This window comes from Ursus americanus, chromosome 31 (genome assembly GCF_024610735.1).
Source record: "Ursus americanus isolate L20-20 chromosome 31, mUrsAme1.1.p, whole genome shotgun sequence".
Taxonomy (NCBI): domain Eukaryota; kingdom Metazoa; phylum Chordata; class Mammalia; order Carnivora; family Ursidae; genus Ursus; species Ursus americanus.
Genome location: NC_142157.1, coordinates 13,925,417 through 13,950,614, shown reverse-complemented (window position 1 = coordinate 13,950,614; position 25,198 = coordinate 13,925,417). Strand labels below are relative to the sequence as shown.

General features: G+C 36.4%; 1 protein-coding gene across 2 annotated transcripts in view; it reads left to right on the top strand.

Annotated features, from left to right (window-relative positions):
- Positions 1-24,978, top strand: part of MASTL (microtubule associated serine/threonine kinase like) — a 33,688-nt gene extending 8,710 nt beyond the window's left edge. Inside the window, exons 3-12 of one of the 2 annotated variants that reach the window (XM_045775377.2) lie at positions 616-755; positions 1,692-1,780; positions 6,953-7,059; positions 7,283-7,433; positions 10,432-10,604; positions 12,579-13,727; positions 14,973-15,111; positions 20,981-21,094; positions 21,176-21,277; positions 23,976-24,978. In XM_045775377.2, the coding sequence (XP_045631333.2) occupies positions 616-755; positions 1,692-1,780; positions 6,953-7,059; positions 7,283-7,433; positions 10,432-10,604; positions 12,579-13,727; positions 14,973-15,111; positions 20,981-21,094; positions 21,176-21,277; positions 23,976-24,133 (2,322 nt within the window). In that variant the 3' untranslated portion in view covers positions 24,134-24,978. Of the gene's footprint in view, positions 1-615; positions 756-1,691; positions 1,781-6,952; positions 7,060-7,282; positions 7,434-10,431; positions 10,605-12,578; positions 13,728-14,969; positions 15,112-20,980; positions 21,095-21,175; positions 21,278-23,975 lie in introns of both variants that reach the window. The other variant, XM_045775376.2, reaches the window with a different exon arrangement.
- The last annotated feature ends 220 nt before the right edge of the window (positions 24,979-25,198 follow it).

Sequence of the window (25,198 nt, the reverse complement as noted above, 5' to 3'; positions counted from 1 at the left end):
GGAATGGGAGAGGGAGAAGCAGGCTTCCCACTGAGCAGGGAGCCCGATGCGGGGCCCAATCCCAGAAAGCTAGGATCATGCCCTGAGCTGAAGGCAGACGCTTAACGACTGAGCCACCCAGGCGCCCCCAATTCTCCAGTTATTTAGCAATAACTTTAAAGCTATAAATATCAGTTCTTAATGTTGCCACATTTTTTAAACTGCTTAGTCAATAAAAATCGTGGGTTTAAGATCTTTATGTTAATAATTGTGTTCCTTTGTTTATTCTGTAACAGTTATGTTATTAACAAACATTTATTTTATATTCATATGTGTGGAGAGGAAGAAAGCAAATGGGCAAAATGCTCACAATGGGTGAATCTAGATGAAGAGTATATGGGACTGTTCTTATACCTTCTCTGTAAGTCTGAATTTTTATTCAGATTAAACAGTTTAAATTCAATTTTAAAAAACTATATGGCAACATGAGCAAACTTGGTATTAATGTGCACCAAGTGAGATCAAGAAAATGTGTCTGTTACAGAACCATGCTAAAAATATATAACTATAGTACTCAATGTTTTTGAAGTAATCATATTGTTTTTATTTTGTAACATTTATACTCCTTTTTGGTAGGTAATGGAATATCTTATTGGTGGAGATGTCAAGTCTCTCCTACATATATATGGTTATTTTGATGAAGAGATGGCCGTGAAATATATTTCTGAAGTAGCTTTGGCTCTAGACTATCTTCACAGACATGGAATCATCCACAGGTAAAGACTGACTTTTCTACAAACTATTACTTAAAAGCACAAATAATCAAATTATGTATTAAATATTTGAGTTTGAAATATTTGCATAATCATTTGCCCATGTATCTGGGTTATCTAAAGTTTGGTAGTAACTTGTGTGAGTTTAGAAATTCCATCAACTTGGGGCTCCTGGATGGCTCAGTCTGTTAAGCATCCGCCTTCAGCTCAGGTCATGATCTCAGGGTCCTGGGATGGAGCTCATTGTCAGGCTCCCTGCTCATCGGGGAGTCTGCTTCTCCCTTCCTCTCTGTCCCTCCCCTGGCTGATGTTCTCTCCCTCTCTCATAAATAAATAAAATCTTTAAAAAAATTAATGAAAGCACTAAGTTAAAAAAAAAAAGGAGAAATTCCATCAACTCTTCTTTCTTCTCTCCTCCCTGTGTTTTTAATATGTTGCTTTGAGCATGGGTACACCATTTTGTTGTGAAGAATATTGAATCTTTTTTCCACTCCCCTACCATCATACAAAAGTGCTATATTTTATAATTCCAACTGACTTGCAGTGTTTTTCTCTGTACAAAGAAAGTCATGTTCTAAGTGGCTCTTCTCTATTAAGGCTTAATCTTACCCTCCATGAAAGAGGTAAATATGATTTTGGTGTGGCTTGAGGTTTATTTTATCTAATGAGGTTTATTTGTTGTAATGGACTATCTAATGAATAATGCCAAAGATAATCTAGTATTAAATCAGTTAACTTTCTCGTAGGTTCAAATATACAGAAGATTATTTACTTTCGAGAGTTGTTTTTTGCACTCTCAAAGCCAACAATAAGTACCTTATTTTAGAGAAAATAAATAGGGTTTGATTCTTCTGTAACTTTCTGGGTTTTTCTCTGCTAATTCTAACATCAACATTAGCTCTTTTTTAATTATCTGCTGTTTGTTGTTTATGTGTACAGGGATTTGAAACCAGACAATATGCTTATTTCTAATGAAGGTCATATTAAACTAACAGATTTTGGCCTTTCCAAAGTTACTTTGAATAGAGGTAAGAAAAATAGCAGGTAAGTACCTTTTTAAAAACCCTACAACTACATGCTATTAACTTACACTATTTTGTTAGTTTATAATGCTAAAATTTGATGATTATTTGTTCAAAAAAAGACTAGAAAGATATAATGGTATTTCCTTTCAATTGGAGATGAAAAATGAAAAAAAAAAAAAGATGAGAAATGAAAATAATCATTCCAAAATCATCAAGGGCACTCAAAGATCTTTGGATTTTCAAAGAGGAACTCACAATTTCTGTTTTTCTGACTTTTTGTCTCTGCTGAAACTGGTTTGACCAATTAAACATCAGTACAATGACTAAAATAACTATAACATGATGAACAGTAATACCTACAGAACTTATTCCCACTGACAGGACCACCACCAAGAACTTGATAAACGAGGGGCAAAGAAACTGAACACAATTCACACACACATACACACACATGTATATGGTAGTCTGTTAATTTCACTACTGGCAATGAAAGCAATGCTAATTTAAAAAATAACAAATGAATCATTTCACAGTGTTAAGCTAGGCAAAATTAAAGAGAGAGAGAGAGAGAACTGAAGATCCAAAATTAATAAGACTGCAAAAGCACGGTTAGTTTTTCCAGAAACATTGTAAATTAGCACAGTGCTTTCCAACGGATATCTACCACTGTGTTTTAAGAAACAAAAGAGTTTAATTCTTTTGACCTACTTACTCTGTCTTGGGATTTATTCTAAAGAAATAGCTCAAGAGAACAAAATACAAGAATAAAATTTTGTAGGAGAATTGTTTCTAATAGGGAGAAACTAGAAATTACTTAAGTTTATCATAGAAACACAGATACTTGAGAGCTTATGGACTTGGTAGCATATTGTATTATCTATTAAAATGGTAGCGGATAGAAATAAATGAACAGGAGACCACAAAATTGGGCTTATAAATTATAAACCACGGGATTATAATTATTTGAAAATAAATACAGATCTATAATTCTTTATCTGCAAGTACAAATTTCAAAAAGTTTTGAATACCTAAGGTTTTTCATTTAGTTTGATAAAATCTGACCTGAGCTGATGTGGGCTATTTACGGTTTTTACTAATCCCATGTCACATAACTACTTAGATTCTTCACAGCAGTAATAATAATATTTGAGTACAGGTGGCTAGATGAGATGCCACTAGGGATGTTCCTTACTATACAGTATACTGGATATTTACTCAAAGAAAACAAAAATACTGATTTGAAAGGATAATGTACATCCTTATGTTGATTGCAGCAGTATTTCCAATAATCGTGATAAGGAAGCAACAACCCAAGTGTCCATCAATAGATGAATGGATAAAGAAGATATGGCGTGTGCACACGTGCACACACACACACGAGATTATTACTCAGCCATAAAAAAGAATGAGGTCTTGCCATATGTGACAACATGGACAGACCTAGAGGGTATTATGCTAAGTGAAACAAGTCAGAAAGACAAGTACCATAAGACTTCACTTCTATCATGGAATCTAAAAAACAAAGCAGACAAACAAAAAAAGTGGAGACAGACCCATTAATACAGAGAACAAACTTGTGGGGGAGAAGAAGCAAAAGGGCGAAATGGGTGAAAGGGAGTGAGAGACACAGGATTCCATTTATGGAATGAATAAGTCATGGGGATGTAAACTACAGGATAGCGAATATAGATAATAATATTGTAACAGTATTGTATGGTGACAGACGGTAGCTACACTTGTGGTGAGCACAGCATAACGTACAGAGTTGTTGAATCACTAGGTTGTGCACCTGAAACTAACGTAAAATTGTGTGTCATACCTCAATTAAAAAAAAAAAAAACCTAAAAAACCCACTATATATTTATCACATTACCTTTCTAAAATCTAAATATTTTCTAATTGTGAGGCAAATCTAACTCCCTGGGTTTTAGATAAGATATTGGAAAAAGTCATAAATCAGATAAATTTTGTGTTATGGTGATATAACAGTTTAATATTTTTTATTTTATTTTTTTCCTATCTGATGATTTATTTAAAATTTGGCTTCTGGGTCACCTGGGTGGCTCAGTCTCTTAAGCATCTGCCTTCCACTCGGGTCATGATCCCGGGGTCATGGGATAGAGCCCCAAGTTGGGCTCCCTGCTCAGTGGGGAGTCTGCTTCTTCCTCTGCCCCTCTCCCTGCTCCTGCTCTCTCTCCCTGTCTCTCCCTCTCTCTCTGTCAAGTAAACAAATAAAATTTTAAAAAAATAAATAAATAAAATAAAATAAAATAAAATAAAATAAAATAAAATAAAATAAAATAAAATAAAATTTGGCTCCCATGGGGAACCTGGCTGGCTCAGCTGGTAGAGCATGCAACTCTTGATCTCGGGGTCATGTGTTCAATTCCCACACTAAGTAGGTAGCTTACATAAAAAATAAAAATAAATAAAATATAGTTTGCCTCCCAAATCATTCTACATTTATATTAGTATACATAGTTAGGACAAACATCTTTTAAGTATACAGATTCTGAATTTGGTTTTTCTTTTTTTTTTTTCAATAGTGCTAAATAATTCATTATATAAAATTTACCATTTTTAAAAAGTGTACAGTTCAGTAGTATTAACTATATCCACATTGTTGTGCAACAGATCTCTAAAACTTTTTCATCTTGCAAAACTGAAACACTATACCCTGATTTCCCCTCCTCCCAGCCACAATTCTATTTTCTGTATCTGTGAGTTTGAGTACTTTAGGTACCTCATATAAGTAGAATCATAGAGTGTTTGTCGTTTTGTGATCGACTTATATCACTTAGCTTAATGTCCTCAAGATTCATCCATATTGCAGCATGTAACAGGATTTCCTTCTTTTTAAAGGCTGAGTAACATTCCATTATACATATCTATGCCACTTTTTTTATTCATTTGTGTGTCAGTAGACATTTGGGTTGCTTCTACCGCCTGGCTATTGTGAATAGCGCAATGAACGTGAGTGTATAAATATCTCTTAGAGACCCTTACATACCCAGTAGTGGAATGCCTGGGTCATACAGTAATTTTATTTTTAATTTTTTGAGGAGCCTCCATTGTGTTTTTCATAGTGACTGCACTGTTTAACATTCCTGCCAGCAATGTACAAGGGCTCCAATTTCTCCACATTCTTGCCAACACTACTTATTTTCTGTTTTTTGTTACTAGCCATCCTAATGGGTATGAGATAATATATAGTTTTGATTTGCCTTTTTCTATTGATTACTAATGTTGAGCATCTTTTCATAACCATGTTGGCCATTTGTATAATGGCCATTTGTATAATAATCTGTCCAAATCCTTTGTCCACTTTTTAGTTAGATAATTTTTTTTATTGTTGGGTTGTAGTCCTTTATATATTCTGTACATTAACCCCTTATCAGATAACTGATTTGCAGATATTTCCTCCCCTTCTGTAGGTTCTTTTCATTCTGTTGTCTCCTTTGATATGCAGAAGTTTTTAAGTTTGACATAGCCCCGCTTGTCTATTTTTGCTTTTTGCCTGTGCCTTTGGGATCCTATCCAAGAAATCACTGCCATAATATTTTTAACATTTAATTTATAAAAGATTCTTTTTTAAAAACATTTATTTATTTTTATTTGAGAGAGAGAGAGCGAGGCCACATGAACAAGAGGAGGGGCAGAGGGAGAGAGGCAGACACCCAGCTGAGCTTGGAGCCCAAAGGGGGGGCTAACCCCACACCTCCGAGACCACCACCTGAGCCAAAATCAAGAGTCGCAGCCATTTGAGCCGCCCAGGCACCCCTAATTTATAAAATATTCCTTAAGATGTTTATTGTTACCTGTTAGTCCTTACTGCTTCATCAATGTGTGGTATAAATAAAATTTGTTAAGTTCAAATTTCCAGTTTACCTTTAAATTGTCTGATTTCACATAGGAGGGCCCCTGGCTGACTCAGTTGGTGGAGGATACTGATATCTGGGTTATGAATTCAAGCCCCACATTGGGTGTAGAAATTAATTAAAAATAGGGGCGCCTGGGTGGCGCAGTCGTTAAGCGTCTGCCTTCGGCTCAGGGCGTGATCCCAGCGTGATGGGATCGAGCCCCACATCAGGCTCCCCCGCTATGAGCCTGCTTCTTCCTCTCCCACTCCCCCTGCTTGTGTTCCCTCTCTCGCTGTCTCTCTCTCTCTGTCAAATAAATAAAATCTTTAAAAAAAAAAAAAAAAAAAAGAAATTAATTAAAAATAAAATCTTTTTTTAAAAAAAGTCTTATACCACATAGAATATTACACTTTACCTACCATTTGGCAGGGGGCGTGATTACTTTAATTAATTTTTAAAGTAATCTCTATACCCAACGTGGGGCTCTAACTCATGACCTGGAGATCAAGTCGCACGCTCTATAGCCTGAGGCAGCCAGACGCCCACCATTTTTGATATCTAAAGAAAACAGTACACCTGTGTGAATGTTGAATTATTTTATAAAGTTATGCACTGAAACTGATAAAAATTCTGGATCAGTTTCTATCTTGACCTGCACTTGCTCATGTTAGTTAACAGGGGAGCCCATAATTTGTACTAATTCCTTAAAAAGATTGTGATATTGAAATTTAATTTATATTCCTAATATTCCTTTCTTAATTTTTCTTACCACATCCTTTTCTAGTATTTGATTTACCAAGAATTATTTTGTTGCCAGTAAGATAATACTCTTGTTTAGTTACTGAGTACTCCCTAATTTGGGTCATTACACTGTGTTCTATTCATTCCAGAGCAAAACTCTGTTCTATCAAAGTTTAATGATTTCAATCAGTTGCTTTTTTTTTTTAATAGGGAAATATGTATCTTTTTTTTTTTTTTTTTTTTTTTTTACCCCTTTCATCCATTTCTCCTATCCCCCACCCTTGCCTCTGGCATCCACCAATCTGTTCTCTGTACCTGTGAGCTTAGTTTTGTTTTGTAAGATTCCGTATATAATAGAGATCATACAGTATGTGTCTTTCTCTGTCTGCTTGGTTGTATATATTTATTCTGTGGCATGGTGACTTCTCTGGATACATTTGTCTTACACAAGCCAGTGTTATAGGTAATGTTAATGTGGAAAGGGGACAAAGTTCAGAACAGATGATTATTGACTAGTAAGTCAATGACATAGAAGTTTTTAAAGAATTTCATATACTTTTCTTTCCATATATAGATATCAATATGATGGATATCCTTACAACACCATCAATGGCTAAACCTAGACAAGATTATTCAAGAACCCCAGGACAAGTGTTATCTCTCATCAGCTCTTTGGGATTTGTAAGTATTTGATTAGAAAAAAGTCACATAACATGCCCTTTTGTGATTACCATTTAAATTTTTAAATCCTTTTTTAAAATAAATGTTCAAAATAAATTTAAATATCAAGCATGTTGAGTTACTTTAACATTGTCTACTTAGGTGGTATAACAGTCTATGGATTTAGGTGGTGTTTTTGTGGAGGTAAATCTTAGCTTTGTTTTTGTTTTTCTCTCTTCAATAGTTCACACCAGTTACAGAAAAAAACAAAGACTCTGCAAATATTCTTTCAACCCATGTATCTGAAACATCGCAGCTTTCTCAAGGACAAGTTTGTCCTATGTCTATAGATCACAGGGATACGACTCCTTATTCTAGCAAACTACTAAACTCATGTGAGTATAAAAAAAAAAAAGGTAGTTTATTCCATTACATGTGTCTTTTAAGGAACAAAATGTTTTTTAATTTTTTAATTTCTAATATAGGTTTGAAATACAAATTCTTGAACGGTCTGTGGCATTCCTTTATTTCCTCATGTAAATGCCATCTCTGACACAGACCGTTGCAGATATTTTTTTTTAAATAAATATTTTATTTCAAGTAGCCTCTATACGCGACATGGGGCTAGAACTTACAATCCCAAGATCAAGAGTCATATGCTCTAACCGGGGATGTACTGTATGGTGACTAACATAATATAATAAAAAATCATTAAAAAAAAAAAAAAAAGAGTCATATGCTCTACTGACTGAACCAGCCAGGCGCCCCTGTGGTAGATCTTTAAGTCAGTAGAATAAAATACCTAGCTAATGAGATATTCTTCAATTAGCTTGGTATTAGAATGATCCGTGGGTAAATTTCACTGTACTGGGTCTATAGAAATCTTATATAGAGAAGATGTAGTACCTATAATATTTTGTGTTTTTATAAAATTATTTCCAAAAGATTTTGAAATAAAATAGTTGAAGTAAAGATATATTTTTCATTGGCACACAATAAAAAACAAGTTAAGTAGTAGAGGAAGAGAATGGGACATTTTATAACACTTAACTTCACCTTTTATAACTAGCAATGGTGGGTGATTTAGTTCTCTGCGCTCAATGTTCTTCATCTTGGGAATGTGCATAATGATGCTTTGAAGAGCAGTTAGGCTTTCATGTTTTCATAGACGTTACCTCATTTTGAATTTGGTCCTCAAATCTGTACATATCCAGGATATCTCACTTACAAATGAGAAAATTAATGCTTTAAAATGTTTAGTTACACACTAGTAAGTGGATAAGCCAAGTCCTAATTGCAACTACAATTTTCTGTCCACTGACCCTTTCTTCCAAGGTCATTGAGTCTTATTTCTTCTGTCAAAATCACTTCTATGGAAATCAAAATGGCTGCAAAACATATATAGCTTTCATAAATACAAAACTACTAAAATACAGAATATGCAGATTTTACTGCCACCTTACTCTTAAGTGAAAATAATTGCATCTCCCTTAGTCATTTTTTTAATCTACTCAGAAGTCAATCAGGGTAAGACACTGTGCTGGTCACCGAGTGGATCTCAAGATGAATAAGAGAGGTTCTTGCCTGAGAAGAACTTGTAATTCTGTGTTGATTACATGTGTAAAGGGATAACAATAGCAATCCGCTAAAATAAAATCGTAAGAAGGATACTGTGATACAACACAGACAGTGTTAAATGCTAACTGGGAAAATCAGGAATGGTTCTCAATAAAGATATAGCAACAGCTCCAAGTGTATCGGAAAAGGGCATTTCAGATACAGGTGTGAACAAAGTCACAGACACTTGAAAGTATTCCATTTTCAGACAATGGGGACTATATGTGTTATATGAGAATGGGAAGCATGTGCAATGGGGAAGGAAGCTTAACAAGTAGATGGGGAAGGATCAAGTGTCATTACAGGGAACCTAGAATTTAAGCTGTACAAAAAGGAGAGTCATCAAAAGTTCCAAAGAGGGGCACCTGGATGAATAAGATGGTTAAGTGTCTGTCTTCGGCTCAGGTCATGATTCCAGGGTCCTGGGATTGAGTTCTGCATTGCGCTCCCTGCTCAGTGAGGGGCCTGCTTCTCCCTCTCCCTCTGCCCCTGCTTGTGCTCTCTCTCTCTCTGTCAAACAAATAAATAAAATCTTAAAAAAAAAAAAAAAACCACACAAACAAAAACACAAAAGTTCTAAAGAAAGGAATGGTCTGATCATATCACTGATCCAGAATGAACTCTTCAGCAAATATGTAGTATGCACATGGCATTGGGGTAGACACAAATTTCCACATTGCTAGGGGAAGGCAAGCTGAGCAGTTTAGTCAGATATCAAGGTCAGTGTCCAGTGAGTTTCAGGAATTTCATTGAGAGGGTTTACGTACCAAAAATAAAGTTTTTTTAGATGGCTATTGAAATCCTACTTCTAGTTTTAAAGTTCCAAGATTCGTTAAATCAAAAAACTGTAAGAATTTACTTGAGATTAAAGTCATGTGTTCACCCTCTTTGGGAAAGAAAAAACAAGATCTACATATCTTTTTTATATACATAGAAAATCTATATATGCACATGTTATGATCTTTAGTAAAAGTATGATTGCCTATTTTGACTCATAAGTTCAGGAACAACAGTTTTTATCATCGTTATATGATTAACAAACACGTACTGTGTAGGTGAGGCTGCTTTCTTGTACTGGCTTGCTGTTAGCCAATTCATTGTTACTTGTATTACCCAGTAGTATAAAAAAAAACCCTTATGGCTGTGAAAAATTCACATTTGTGATCACATAAACCTCAACATGAGAGTAAAACTGTATTTTTTATTTGAGAGAGAGAGAGAGAGCACAGGCAGGAGGGGCAGGGAGAGGGAGAGAGCATCTCAAGAAGACTCCGTGCTAAGTATGGAGCCTGATGCGAGACTCGATCTCACCACTTGAGATCACGATCTGAACAGAAACCAAGAGTAAGACCCTTAACTGATTGTGCCACCCGGGCACTCCTAAAGCTATGGTTTTAATTAAATACAAATTGAACTGAGTAAATTTAGTCACATTCCAATCTTATATCATATCTGGATACAGCATATCAATAATGCTCCTTTATCAAGAAGAGTTTCAAAGTGGATAATGGATTTCCTCCTAATTACACCTTAGCTCTTTTGTCATGATTTTCACTTGTGAATATTGAGGGTTGTTTTCTTTTTCCTAAACGTTCACGACACTACTTGTAGGTCCAAAACACCTGAGCCATCCTGGCGGATTGGGTAACGTTTACACAGACAGAGCTCTGATATATACGATACTTAATACTTTGCCTAATTATCTGGAAAGATTCACGTTCCGTGAGGAACTCAGAAAGATGTGACATAAGTTCCAATATTTTTTCTCCCCTACAGGTCTTGAAACAGTTGCCCCCAATCCCGGGATGCCCGTGAAGTGCCTAACTTCTCATCTCCTGCAGTCCAGGAGAAGGCTGGCGACCTCCAGTGCCAGCAGCCAGTCCCACACCTTCGTATCCAGTGTGGAGTCTGAGTGCCACAGCAGTCCCAGATGGGAGAAGGACTGCCAGGTTAGAGTGACATTTAACTGAACCCCAGCCTGTTGCATATGTCATATTAACGATGGAGACACTTAATACTTTTCCATGTAAATTCTGTAAGGAAATGAAACCGTTACATGAACGGCAGTCAAGGTAGTCTTCATTTCCCTGTATATTCTGTCAAATTATTTTTAAATATTTCATTTTTCATTCAAATGCAGAATTATTCATGATTAATATATATAATGAGCTTGCAGAAAAATGATAGTAAATATTTGGCTTAGAGGCATTTAGATGGGCTTTTTTTTTTAATTCCTTACCATGACACAGACACTAGCTTACTGCACTTTTTTTTTTTTGTATTATTTAAAAACTTATACTACTTCCTTCTATACCATATTCTTCCAGTTTCTCTTTTAATAGAACAGTAACTCTTCCAGATCAGAAATAACTTTTAGACCACAAGGTAATGTAGGTGTGCCTTTAAAAGTATTTATTCTAAGGACATTTGCTTGCTAAGTGAATGGAGTTACTTAAAGTTACTATATTCTGCTTTTGCCTTTTTTAAGCTATTAAAGCTAGTAAGCATTAAAGCTGAAAGGAACTAAAGCTTTAAATTATAATAAAGTTTCCTTAATAGAGTGCAGATAAAAAAATGTTAGATTAGAATAATGGTAATACACAAAGAATAAACCTTCTGTTTGAGTAAATAATCTGGATTGTCTTTACTCCTTATTCTCAGTAATACGATTTTCTTCATTGTTGGATTTTATGTTCTAGAAGAAAGGTCAGATTATTTTTTAGTCAAGGCAGTGTTTCTCGATCTTTTTTCCTTCTCTTATAGGCTGTTCTACAGGTAATACACGCTGCCGGATAAACAGATTTCCTTTCCTAATACTGTTATTTCACCTCCTCCCTGTTCAAGAAAGCATATTGTATAATATTTCAAACCATACAGAGCTTTACCTTCTTCCCTACCACTTCCTAATCCGTGGGGAATGCAATGATTGGATTATAGCAGTGCTTCTCAAGTTATGATCAGGGAGTGACAATGGACCACAAGGGAACTCTGATAAACCCTGTGCAAATCCCTGGATGATCTGTGCCTGCAGATCTATGAGCTGTAATTTAGGGATTTCTGTTATTCTTGTTCATGACTAATCACTCCTTATTATTACTAAGTAAGTTAATGAAGTTTGATTTTCACATACCAAAAATAGGCAGTATTAGAGTTTATGGGAGACACACTCTTATTGAGGAATCTTATAAAAATCCTGATTACCATGCACCAATTTATGATACTCTGAACAAAGCTCTGATCACACAAAAGCACCTGCAGATAGTTGGAATTCAAAAAGATTTAAAGAAAAGTGCTTTGTTATTAATGCATCGTCATTTCATCTTGTTGACAGTGGATTTTAATTCCTGTTATCTTGGGGTTTTAATGATAAATTATGATTAATTTAGCTTCATCTTTATCAGCTTGGTTTTATCATACTTGTACGAAGTGACACGTGTTTACATTAACAAAATTTTTGTCTATAATTTTCCATTAACTATGTTTTAAGTCCTATGCATTTTGTAATTTGAAACAGAATCATCGATACCCCTATTGCAAAGCAGATATATACATAATAAAGCCTTATCCTTGATTTTGCCTAAAAATGTTGCCTATTAATTTGTCCTAGTTAACGAACATGTATCAAATATGTATTATGGAATATCAAATACATATTATACAAATACATATTAAGTTATACATATTAGAGAATAGTTTATTTGAATTTTAGACTAGTGTTTCACTCAAAATGTATATAAAAACATGCTTTAATTGTTTATATTGCTTTTTAGTTCTCTGTTATCATTGTTCTTTTGTTCCAGTGGAAAGTGGGAATAGGTGGTGTAGTAGTTTATGGGGTCATTTATTCCACCTAAGTCAACAGAGGTTTTAAAAGTTTCAAGAATCTCAGTTTTATACAACTAAAAAAGTGTTTTTCCTCTCAGGAAAGTGACAATGCGCTGGGCTATACAGTCATGAGTTGGAATATAATAGAAAAGCCTTCATGTACAAACTCAAGGGATGCCATCGAGACCAAAGGTTTCAATAAAAAGGATCTTGAGTTAGCCGTTTCTCCCATTCGTAACAGCAGTACCATTCCTGAGCCTGGAAGCTCTTGTGTAAACCTGGCTAAGAAATGCTTCCCTGGAGAAGTTTCTTGGGAAGCAAGAGAACTGGATATAAATAATATTCATGTGGCCACTGACACAGCACAGTCTGGTTTTCACCAGTCAGATCAGTGGGCTGTGGATTCTGGTGATGCGACTGAAGAGCACCTTGGGAAAAGAGGTTTTAAAAGAAATTTTGAGTTAGTTGACTCTAGTCCTTGTCAGAACATCATACAGCATAAAAAAAACTGTATAGAGCATAAGCCTAGAAATGCAATGAGCGATGGTTATATAAATCAAAGGACAGGCTTAACAACTGAAGTCCAAGACCTGAAGCTATCGGTATGTGGAGGTCAGCAAAGTGACTGTGCCAATAAGGAGAACATGGTCAATTCTTTCATTGATAAACCACAAACCCCAGAAAAATCTCCTGTCCCAATGATAGCAAAAAACCTTCTGTGTGAACTGGAGGAGGATTGTGACAAGAATAACAAGAGGGACCTCCTAAGTTCTAGTCTTCTATGTTCCGACGACGAGAGAGCTTCTAAAAGTATTTGTATGGACTCCGATTCATCTTTTCCTGGAATTTCTGTCATGGAAAGTTCATTAGAAAGGCAGTCCTTGGATCCAGATAAAAGCATCAAAGAATCCTCTTTCGAAGAATCAAACATCGAAGACCTACTTACCGTATCACCCACCTGGCAAGAAAATATCCTGCCAAAAGGTGATGAGAATCCTGCTGTCCAAGACAGTAGCCAAAAAATGTTAGCTCCATCTTCGGAGGTGTTGAAAACATTAACCTTATCTAAAAGAAATGCTGTAGCTTTTCGAAGTTTTAACAGTCATATCAATGCGTCCAATAACTCAGAACCATCCAAAATGAGCCTTACCTCTTTAGATGCAATGGATATTTCCTGTGTTTATAGCGGTTCATATCCCATGGCTATAACCCCTAATCAAAAAGGAACATCCTATATACCATATCAGGTACGTTCTAACTTTTTAACACTTTGTCGTTAGATTTTATAACAATAAACTATGAAGGCGAGATACTTGCCTCTCACCTAGACTGGGATTTTCTGTTCTGCTGGTTGGGAATCTATGGATTGTTGGAGGTTTTGACGCAGAAATGTAAAGCTGGTAGCAATTTTATTATTCTTACCTATAGCACCTTCATTTGCTCTCTAACTTTCACATATTTTCTTTTTTTCTTTTAAGATTTTATTTATTTATTTGAGAGAGTGCACACATGCAAGAGCGGCGGGAAGGGGCAGAGGGAGAGGGAGGAGCAGACTCCCCATTGAGCAGGGAGCCCGATTCAGGGCTCGATCCCAGGACCCCGGGATCATGACCTGAGCCAAAGGCAGCCGCTTAACCGACTGAGCCACCCAGGCGCCCCTAGACTCGCACATATTTTCAATCACATGTTTACATATTTATAGTCACATATTTTCACTTAACAACAGCAACTCTTAAGATACAATATTAAGGTTCACTCTATCTTACTCCCTTTTAAGGACCTTCATAGATTATCTCTTTTCTTTATAGAAAATAGTTGGAAAATGCATATTTCAAATCTTATGTTGTTTTTATTTTCTAAACCTTTATCTTAATAAACCCAAAGTTTCATTTTTTTTTCTTTTTTTTTTTTTTTTTTTTTGAACAGATGACATAAGATTGAAAGTACAAACCCTGAATTAGGGTCACAAGAGTTGGGGTTTTCTATTCAGAACTTCCTGAGTGACTTAGAAGTCCCTTTTCCTCAGAGCCTCTGTTTATCTCTCTGTAGAATACACTAACACCTGTCCCGCTGGTTTCACAGAGTCCTTGTGAGGCCACGAAATATCTTTAAAACTTAAATACCAATTAGCACAAGAAGTTATTTATATTTAGTTCCAGCTGATGTGTTGTCCCAATAATTCAATCATTTGTCAGCCACAACATCCCTCAGTGACCATTCTTAGGTTTATATTAATCCATGCTACGAAGAAAGAAATTTTTCTTATGAATTTTTTCATTCTTTCTTGCATATCTAGATCTTATTGAAATAATTTGTCTTATCTAAGCTATTTAATTTCACCAGATATCAGGACTATTCGAAATTATAGTTGGTAATGAGCCCATTTTCAAAACTGTTCAAGAATTTGAGTATGTCTTTGCTTTTGTTTTAGCATTTCTGTTCACTGTAAAAGGAATGAAGATATTTATTGTAAACTCTTTTTAAATTAGCAGACCCCAAATCAAGTCAAATCAGGAACTCCATACCGAACTCCAAAGAGTGTGAGGCGAGGGGCAGCCCCAGTGGATGATGGGCGGATTCTTGGAACCCCAGATTACCTCGCACCTGAGCTGTTACTAGGCAGGGCCCATGGTAAGGCTTCCATGTCTTGAGTTTCTGAAGTGTTCTCTATCACTACATTTTCTCTTGTGGTAAAATTGTTTTAAATTTCTTTGGTATTTGGATTGCCTAGAGTAAAAGAAAATGAACTCATGTGATATTCTTTTCTCGTAAATATGGCATTTCTTATGGTAAAAGAAGACATTTGTTCTTTGCCTTCCCATTCAGTCTCAGTGATCCAGAGAAGCCCTACTGTCCACCTGCTCTGTTATCTTAGTTCAAAATGTCTCCTCAGGTTTGTTCCAGCTTTGGCTCAGGAATACAAAGTTGAGCCAAAACTTCTGTTCAGTCTGCAGCAGCACATTCCTGTTTAGAGCTCACCCTCACTTATTCCCAAACCACAAGGGTCAAGCCAGAAACGAGCCATCTTCGGGATGCAGCAGAGGAACCCAGGGTGGCATTTTTACCTAGCCTCTTTTTTCCCCCTTCTCTCTCTGAAGAATTTTCCCTTCCTACCTTCTGAAATGAACTGTATTGGTTTCCTAGGGCTACTGTAATCAAGAGCCACAAACTGGATGGTTCAGAACAATAGGAATTTATTGTCTGACAGTTCTGGAAGCTGGAAGTCTGGAATCAAGGCATTGACAGGACCATGCTCCCTCTGAAACCTGTAGGGAAATGGCCTTGGCCCTCCCAGCTTCTGTTGGTTTGCCTGCAACCCTTGGCTTGCAGCGGCCTCACTCGAACCATCCATCTTCATGGTGTTATTTTCCCTGTGTCTCCATGGTCACATGGCTATGTTTTTATAAGGACACCAGTCATTTTGGATTAGGGGCTCATCCTACTCTAGGGTGACTCATCTTAACCTACCTAATTATATCTGCAAGGACTGTACTTCCAAATGGCACACTCAGAGGAGCTCAGGGTTAAGACTTGAACATGTCTCTTCAGGGGGATATAATTCAGTCCATAATGCGATCACCTTCTTGATCTTTTCAGTTACTTCCCTATTCCCTGGGTTCCTTTGGTGATCGACTGTGTCATCTTCCCCCGCCACACACATACCCCTTCTATTTTTATTTCTATGCTGCCTTTTCTCCTTAGCCTGCAAATAAGATTCCACCCTTGTCTTTCCCCACCACCTCCCTTCTCAAACGTTGCCTCTTTCCTTCGCCTGATTATTTTTGCTCTGGCAATCTAATTGTTATCCCTACCATTTAGCTGACTTTTTTTTTTTTTAAGATTTCTATTTGTAAGTAATCTCTACACCCAACATGAGGATCGAACTCACAACCCTAAGATCAAGAGTCACGCACTCTAGGGACGGAGCCAGCCAGGTGCCCCTAACTGGCACCTTTTTATTAATGGTCATCAGTGATGTCAGGCTTGTCATATCTACCAGACTCTTCTCTGTTTCCTTCCTCTTACCTCTGTTACTAACTCCTGAGCTCTTCAATATATGGAAATTCTTCATGATCAGGCCCTCTCCCTTTTTTCCCTACCCCTGCTTCCTGTTAATCTCATCTCTCCCATGACTTCAGCAGTCACATCCTTTTCGATGCTTCCCAAATATCTGTGTCTAATCCTGACTTTGTCTAGGCAGCATACACACAGCCAAAGTACCTACTCAGCCCTAAACTGGTGATTCAAGTGCTGTGTTTCGAAACGGGACATGTCCAGCTTGCTCTTCCGCTATTCCCTCTCTCAATTCTGCCTTTTTCGTGATGACACAGACAATGTCTCTACCTTCAGGCATTTAAATCCAGTCAATTCTGTCCCTGCAGAATTTCTTCTCACCTTTTCATCTCTGCCACTATCCTCTGTAAGAACCTCCTCTTTCCCTTTCATTCATTTACTAGCTCTCTTCCTAGGCCATCAATTTCATCCTATTGTCTATAATCACTGCCACCAGATTTTCCCTCTTTTTTTTTTTTTAAAGATTTTGCTTATTTATTCGACAGAGATAGAGACAGCCAGCGAGAGAGGGAACACAAGCAGGGGGAGTGGGAGAGGAAGAAGCAGGCTCATAGCGGAAGAGCCTGATGTGGGGCTCGATCCCATAATGCCGGGATCACGCCCTGAGCCGAAGGCAGACGCTTAACCGCTGTGCCACCCAGGCGCCCCCAGATTTTCCCTCTTAAGACACAAAGTGGTCAGTCATTCTACTCCTCTCCTTGAAAACCACGTTGGCTCCTTCCTAACTGCAAAATAAAATCCAAATTACTGATCATGGCATCGAGGCTCTAAGCTCTTATACTAGCCTTGTCTTTCAAGGAATCTCTCTTTCTTTTATAAACAACAAAAACATATTTCACACACATAGTTCCGGAATCTGGGTAGTCTACGATCGAGCCCCTGGTGGATTCAAAGAATTTCATTATAGGTCTTATGTTCCCATTCCACTTCTTAAACACATTTATTTTCAGGTTTTCCATATTTTGTGCAAGTATTTTGGTTAGTTGAAAAAAGCCAGAACCCAATCCTCTTCCCATCAAATTTCTTCTCATTTCATCCTCAGTTCAAATGTTACCTCTTTCACAAAGCATCCATTGGTCAATTATGGAGAAGTCATTTTTCACGTCCCTGTCACTTTATTAGAAACTGTTTAAAGCTTATGTCATTTTACCTATGTTATTATATTTTTCTCCACCACAAAAGCTTAAGAAAATTTCTTAAGACGAGAGTCTCGGTCTCCCTTCTACACAGCACTCCAGGAGGATTCCATGGTAGCGCTCACAAACACTGTTAATAATCTCTACAGTGTTGAGACACATTTCAAATTCCCCTTTATTAGCCAAAGCAACTAAGTTCCCCTGGGCACTTAACTGATTTTTATAGTGTCCCTTGGTGCTAAGTCACAGGTTTGCCAGCTCATTTCCTATAATATACATTTTCTCTACTTAGGATACAGTATAAAGGTAAGCTTCACATATAAACATTTGCTTTTTAGGATCTTACCACTATTTTAATGGGACATCTAGTTACCTCAGCTATCTATTGATTTATTTTAAGATTTTCATTTTCTATAAAATATTTGGTACACAGGTCTTAAAAGAACAAATAATACAAAGAAATTTTTTTAAAGTAGGCTCCACACCCGGCACAGAGCCCAGTGCAGGGCTTGAACTCACGACTTGGTGATCAAGACCTGAGCTGAGATCAAGAGACAGACACTTAACCAACTGAGCCACCCAGGGTTCCAGTACAAAGCAATTTATAATTTAAAAGGAAAAATCACTGCTTTATACCTCTTTCCCCAAATCCCAGGCCTCAAGGGCAGTCTCCATAGCACCTTTGTTTCTTGTATTGACCTCTCTGTTTCTAAACATCATGCTGAGGACAGCTAAGATTTCTCTGAGCCCTCCGTGGTCTCCCCCCTCTGCCAGTTACTTAGGAACTCTGGCCAGAGTTTCCCATGGCTTCTTGTGCCGATTTTTATTTCATTTCTCTTAACATTGTGTCAGAATTCTCTGTTTTATCTCACCTGGAGCAGGTTGTTTTCTCCTTGGAAAAAGCTTTCTTTCTTATTTATCTTTGTGTCCCTTGTGTCTGGCATAATATTTAAGCTCTAGTTCGGTGAATGACGTGAGAATGAACTCATGAGTTTAATACAATGTACCTAACTACTTTTTTCTTACCTGCAGGATTTCTGCCTTCTGGTGAGTGAGCTTCTCTATAAAGTAATACGGCAAAGCAAATTAAACTTGTCAAAGTATAACTAGATCACATTGCATAAAAATTTTTTTCCCCTTTCATCTTACTTAGGAAATACGAAATGAACTATATATTCTGTCTTCTGAGCAGTAGGACATCCAGAGAGAATGTTCTATATGAAAACAAATGTAGGCATGTGGCATTTTTTAAATAACTTTTAAAGGTGGCAGAGAGTAAAGATACAGACTTTTTATTGCAACCCAGAAAATAGGCTATTTTAATAAAAAATATTAAAATCAGCACTGACAAAAGGGTTTGAATTTTTCTACCCATTTAACTCCATCATTATTAGAAAACAGAAAGGCATAACAGTATCAGTGTACAAATTACACATGGGGGTTTTGTATTAGAAAACCAGTAGTGTAGGGGCGCCTGGGTGGCGCAGTTGTTAAGCGTCTGTCTTCGGCTCAGGGCATGATCCCGGCGTTCTGGGATCGAGCCCCACATCAGGCTCCTCGGCTAGGAGCCTGCTTCTTCCTCTCCCACTCCCCCTGCTTGTGTTCCCTCTCTCGCTGGCTGTCTCTCTCTGTCAAATAAATAAATAAAATCTTAAAAAAATAATAATATAAAAAAAAAAAGAAAACCAGTAGAATAAAACAAGTTTGTTCTATTTCTCTGGCTAACGGTATGTATTATAATTGCTACAATTTATCATCATATATGATCTTATTAGACTTTGACTCAAATAAATGGGTATGTGTGACATATCCATGGAGAAATCATTTAAGTTTTTGACATGAGTACATTTTGCCTGAGCTGGGAAAAGGGTTCTAATTTCTAACCTAAGTAAAATAATGAAGATATATGTTTTTTTCTGATTTCTCCCCTACTTTTCTGTTACTTGGTTATACTATCTATTCTTCCTCAGAGCTCTTATAGGTCTACTAACTGAGGTGGTTTGTATGTTTTTTTATAGTGATTTTTATAGAAATAGAAATCTATAGACTGTTTGCATCCTTTGTTCCTTAGGGAAGATGGGATTATGTGGCTTGCAATGAAGAGGCACTCTAAATGCATGCGGTTGTTTTCCTAATGGCAGATTTTACAGTGCTTTCCTACTTGTTTTAAAATGGAATGGTGGCGGTTGCTTAACCTCAATAATGAATTTTATGAAACTGATTTTATAGCAGTTCATTTTTTTATCAGATTTTTTTATTTACTTGAGAGAGAGAGAGAGCAAACGAGAGAGAGAGAGAGAGCACAAGTAGGTGAGAGGGACAAAGGCAGAGGGAGAAGCAGACTCCCCTCTGAGCAGGGAGCCCGACATGGGGCTTGATCCCAGGACCCTGGGATCATGACCTAAGCCAAAGGCAGGTGCTTAACTGACTGAGCCACCCAGGCATCCCGTGAAATTGATTTTAAGGAGTAATTTTCAAGCACGTTTAGTACTAGACTAGAAGTCCTATTTTAAATTTATATTGAAGTTAATCATTTTTTGACTAAAATTAACCTTTGCTTAGGAAATACTTTTTCACAGAACTAAACAAAAGTATAAACCAGATTATAAGGTCATGTTTAAAATAATTGTTTGAAACATCTGCTTCCAGTAAAGATCTTATTTAGAAATCAGTTTTATGTATTTATTAAGACTTACCTCCAAATTACCTCCTCAAGCCATAGTTTAAGTAAATATTTTTGGTTAAACTAATTTGTCCCTCTCTGTTTTTAAAAGGAGTAAGGGGACATTAAAACACTATAAGGCTTTCCCTTGTTAAGCAGGCTGTCCTCCAATCGGTATAAATGTTGCTACTTCATCTCGTACCCATGTGAAGTAAGTGGAGTTCAAAATCATCTAAATGTTATTGTTTCCCCCCTCCCCGATTTGAAATTGACAAGTACTCTATTTTAGAGAGTAATGTATTTCTTCATTGTGTTTTAGGATTTAGAACAAGTAAGTATCCAGAATATCAGAAGTTATTAGTGAGTGACAAAAGAAAGATAGCTTTCACTTTTCTTTGACTAGCTGTGTTAATTGCTAATCTAAACTTCTTGGAGAATAGAGAAGGAAAGTAATTGCCATGTTACCGAAATGAAGATAATTTGGGTTTTTGCACCATATTGGAGCTAGAAGAAAGCCTTAGGAAATGAATGCCTTGACTGTGTCCAAATATCCATGTATTAACGTTTTAGTTGATGAAAAATTTGTACAAAATGCTTGCAAGTTCAACTACTCCCTCTTAAATTCCAGGTCCTGCAGTAGACTGGTGGGCACTTGGAGTTTGCTTGTTTGAGTTTCTAACAGGAATTCCTCCTTTCAATGATGAAACACCACAACAAGTATTCCAGAATATTCTGAAAAGAGGTGATTCTTTTTCTATTAAGATAGTGCGTTTATCTCTGTGTATTATTTGAACAATGATTAACAAGCTATTTGTATTTGTAGATATCCCTTGGCCTGAAAGTGAAGAAAAGTTATCTGATAATGCTCAAAATGCAGTAGAAATACTTTTAACTAGTGATAATGCAAAGAGAGCTGGAATGAAAGGTAAGGTTTTGTGTTAATAAACTCTTACCCTTGATTTGTTTAAGATGAATGGTAATAATGATATCAGGTTCTAGTACAATAGTATAGATAATCTGACTACTAAATTGGTTAAAAAGTTCTTCAGTTTATTTTTGCCTGCTAGATATGCATTGATATATTTGCCCTTATTCTGCATTAAAATTCAGCACATCAGGCTGGGATATTCACTCACTGAATTTTATTAATCTCAAATAGGCACCTTGAAGCAATCTTATCTTGTCAGTGTCTTGGGTTTTTTTTCAAAGCCTAATAAAGTTACTTATCAACCAGTACAGGAAATTTTTTTTTTATCAAAACTCTCCTCTACAATTTCTTACTACTTCATTCTGATACCATTATTGACTGACAAATGTATCAGGTGAAAGGTTGTCTCGAATAAGATAAATCTGGTATTTTTGTGACCCATTCAATGGTTTTTTCTAATGCAGGGGTATATTAAGCTCCAATTTTAAAAATAGAAAAACTAATTAGCTTTAATTTAGATTCAAATTAGATTTAATGTCAGCTGCCTTAAAATCCCTTTTCTATATTTAGATATTTATTTTTATTTATTTTTTTTATTTTTTTTTATTTTTTTTTTATTATTTTTTTTTAATAATGATTTTTTATTATATTATGTTAGTCACCATACAGTACATCCCCGGTTTTCGATGTAAGGCTCGATGATTCATTAGTTTTGTATAACACCCAGTGCACCATGCAATATGTGCCCTCCTTACTACCCATCACCGGTCTATCTCATTCCCCCACCCCCCTCCCCTCTGTAGTAAAATCCCTTTTCTAACAAAGTATACATAGAGACAACGAAACAGTCCCCAAGCGCATTTCCATGTGGCTAAGGTATTTCGAAAAATGAACTTTAGAAATATGTCACTTGTATCAGCTTCTAGGTGTTCCCTCTAATAAGATTAACAGTTTATTTACTTATTTAACAAATCCTATAGAGTGAGTTCCAGGTGCCAGGCAATGTTGCTATGGATGCTGGAGGTATCCTAGGGATGAACCAGACCAAAATCCATGTGCTTGTACAACTTACTCTCTAGGGGAAAGACAAAAGGTAATGAGAGACAACCATGACATACTGCCGTCTAGCAGTGAGTACTGAGAAGAAAGATAAAGCAAATGAGTGGATACAAAGTGTTGACAAGAGATTTACTAGGTAGAGTGGTTAGGAAGACCTCTGTGAAAAGTGGGATTTGAGGAAAATCCTATGTAAAGTGAGGGTGCAGACATTTGAAAGCTCAGGTCTAAAAATTACTTTAGGAGTTCTCAACTGGGGTAATTTTGCTTCCCAAAGGACAAAATAAGCAGAGACAGAAGAACACCGTTCTCACCAATGACTTCAGATTTTTGTTTGTTTGTTTAATGAACAGTTTACATAGTGAAGCAGATGACAGGAGTAGTCTTCAGTTAGAAACAGTTGTTGCAACAGCTGTTTGTAGAGTTAATCTTACACTGGCTTAGAATTCCTTTGTGAGTTCAGTTTAAATAAATAGTTACGATGAGAGAGTCATAAAGCATCACATTAGTCAGATATTACAGTGTCAGAGTTACTCCTATAAGTAACTCTAATCCATGCTTAGACATTTATATTGAACAATTAAGAGACAAATTCTTTTTGCTCTTTTATTGTTTTCCTACCAGTCTTTTAGTTTAGGGAAAAACCAACCTGTAGACATATTGACTTCCCAAGCCATCACTCCCAATACAGACACACAATTCTTTCATGTCCGTATAGTCTTTTCCCAATATTTCCATAAATTTGGTTGCTGGTTTTTTTAACTAATTAAATGCCTTAATTGTCACTTAATTTTTTTTGCCAACATCTTTATTGTTGTCTTATAAAGTGAAGGGTTGAGGATAGGGGAGGTTGTGTCTAGCAACTAAGTATCAGAGTGTGATCAAAAGAGCATGTTTTCATTTTAGTAGGTAGAAGGAATTAGGAAAGAAGACAGGTACTGAAAACGTAGTTAAACAGATGAGTACAGTTGAGATCTTGTAAGTGAAGCAGTAAAGATTCCAGATATAGTCGTACAGCTAAAATGGCGTGTAGTCGAGATACAAGTCAATGAAATCAAAGAAGTGAAAGAACCATGAAAACAATGTATCACAAATATCATCAGTGTATGTGTTAAAATGACCATGAAGGATAAGGGTGGAGCATAGGGAAGAAATTAAGGTAGTGGAGGATGAGGTTTTTACCAGAGTTACTTAGGGTAATAGGTGGTGCTGAGGATTGCAGAGATAGAAACAGGTAGCAAGGACTTGGAATGAGAAGCAGAGCATTAATCATGAAGACCAGTGGTGTGGAAGCCGTGTCTGGGAGCAGGAAGCAGGCCAAGCTCTTGTCCCGTCAAGTCAGGGATTGTGTGAGAATATGGAGGCATGAGAAAGATAGGCTTCTGTTAAGGCAAACCATTCATTCACTCATTAGACAAATAGAGGCCAAGCACCTGTCATGTGTCAAGTGTTATACAAAATGACATAAGGTGTGCCATTGTGAAGTACATGGTTGCCCAGAGAGACAGACATTAAACACATATGTGTGAAGCAAAACAAGGGCAAGATATATGTGAGATCTTCCCTTACTTCCTGTAAAACAGTACTTATTTAGGTAATGGTGTCATAATACTCTATTTTGTTTTATATTTATCCTAAGAGCTGAAACGTCATCGTCTCTTCAGTGATGTGGACTGGGAAAATCTGCAGCATCAGACTATGCCTTTCATACCCCAACCAGATGATGAAACAGATACATCCTATTTTGAAGCCAGAAATAATGCTCAGCACCTGACCGTATCTGGATTTAGTCTATAGCACATAAATTTTCCTTTTAATCTAATCTTGGCTTATCAGCTCTCATAATTATATACACCTTCATAGCAGATTGATCTAAGGGGGAAAAAGAATCATTTTGTTACTTGGATCAATGAGCTTTTAATGTATGTTATAGCTTCCACAGAGTTAAAATTCTATCAAGAACACGGTCAGTAACTTATCTTAATCTCAGAGTTCTATATAGATCTTCAAAACCTTTTTCACTTTATTTATTTTGTTACCGCACTTTATGAAAATTAATGCATCAATAAACCTAGAATGACACTACTCTGTTAGAAGGGGAACAAATTTTGAGTCTAACTTTCTTTCACATGTTGATTTCAGTCCACCATTCAGTTTGGTGTTAAAATAACAAAACCATGCGGTTTTATTGTAATTTATTTGGACGTGATTGCCTGCAAAAGCTGAAGTCTCAAGAGCAATCATTGAGGGTTGCACTTGTGGCCTCAGAGAGCTAAGAAATTCCTTCACTTGGTAGCGTAACTCCTATAGGGAATGAGGAAGAAAAAGGACAGAGTCTTTAGCTTACTTCACTATGAATACAGTCTTGTTTCCTTGACTGTTTCTAGTGCTTCCTCATATTTGCTTAAAATACATATTTGCTTAAAATTATACTGAAGAGCTTAGGTGTGATACACTGTAGCAATTTTAACAGCTTATTCAATTTTAATTAAAAATGTGATGGTTTACATCTTAAAAGAATTTGTTTGAAATGTGCAACATTATAAGAAACAAACTGATCCTTAAAAATAAATAACTTATTTTTGTTTAATAAATATAACACTTCAAGTATATTATCTGTCAACATCCTTCTATTAAATATATATACCCACTAAGATTCAACTTCACTGTAATTTGTTACCCAGTGGTAAATAAATGGGTAAATAGTCAGAGAGAAAGGAAGATGGTGATGGAGTAGGAGGACCCTAGGCTTGCCTTGTCCCATGAATATAACTACAGAACTATCAAATCATCCTAAATACCCCAGAAATAGACCTGAAGATGAACAGAACAAACTTCGCAATTAAAGGGAGAGAAGAGGCC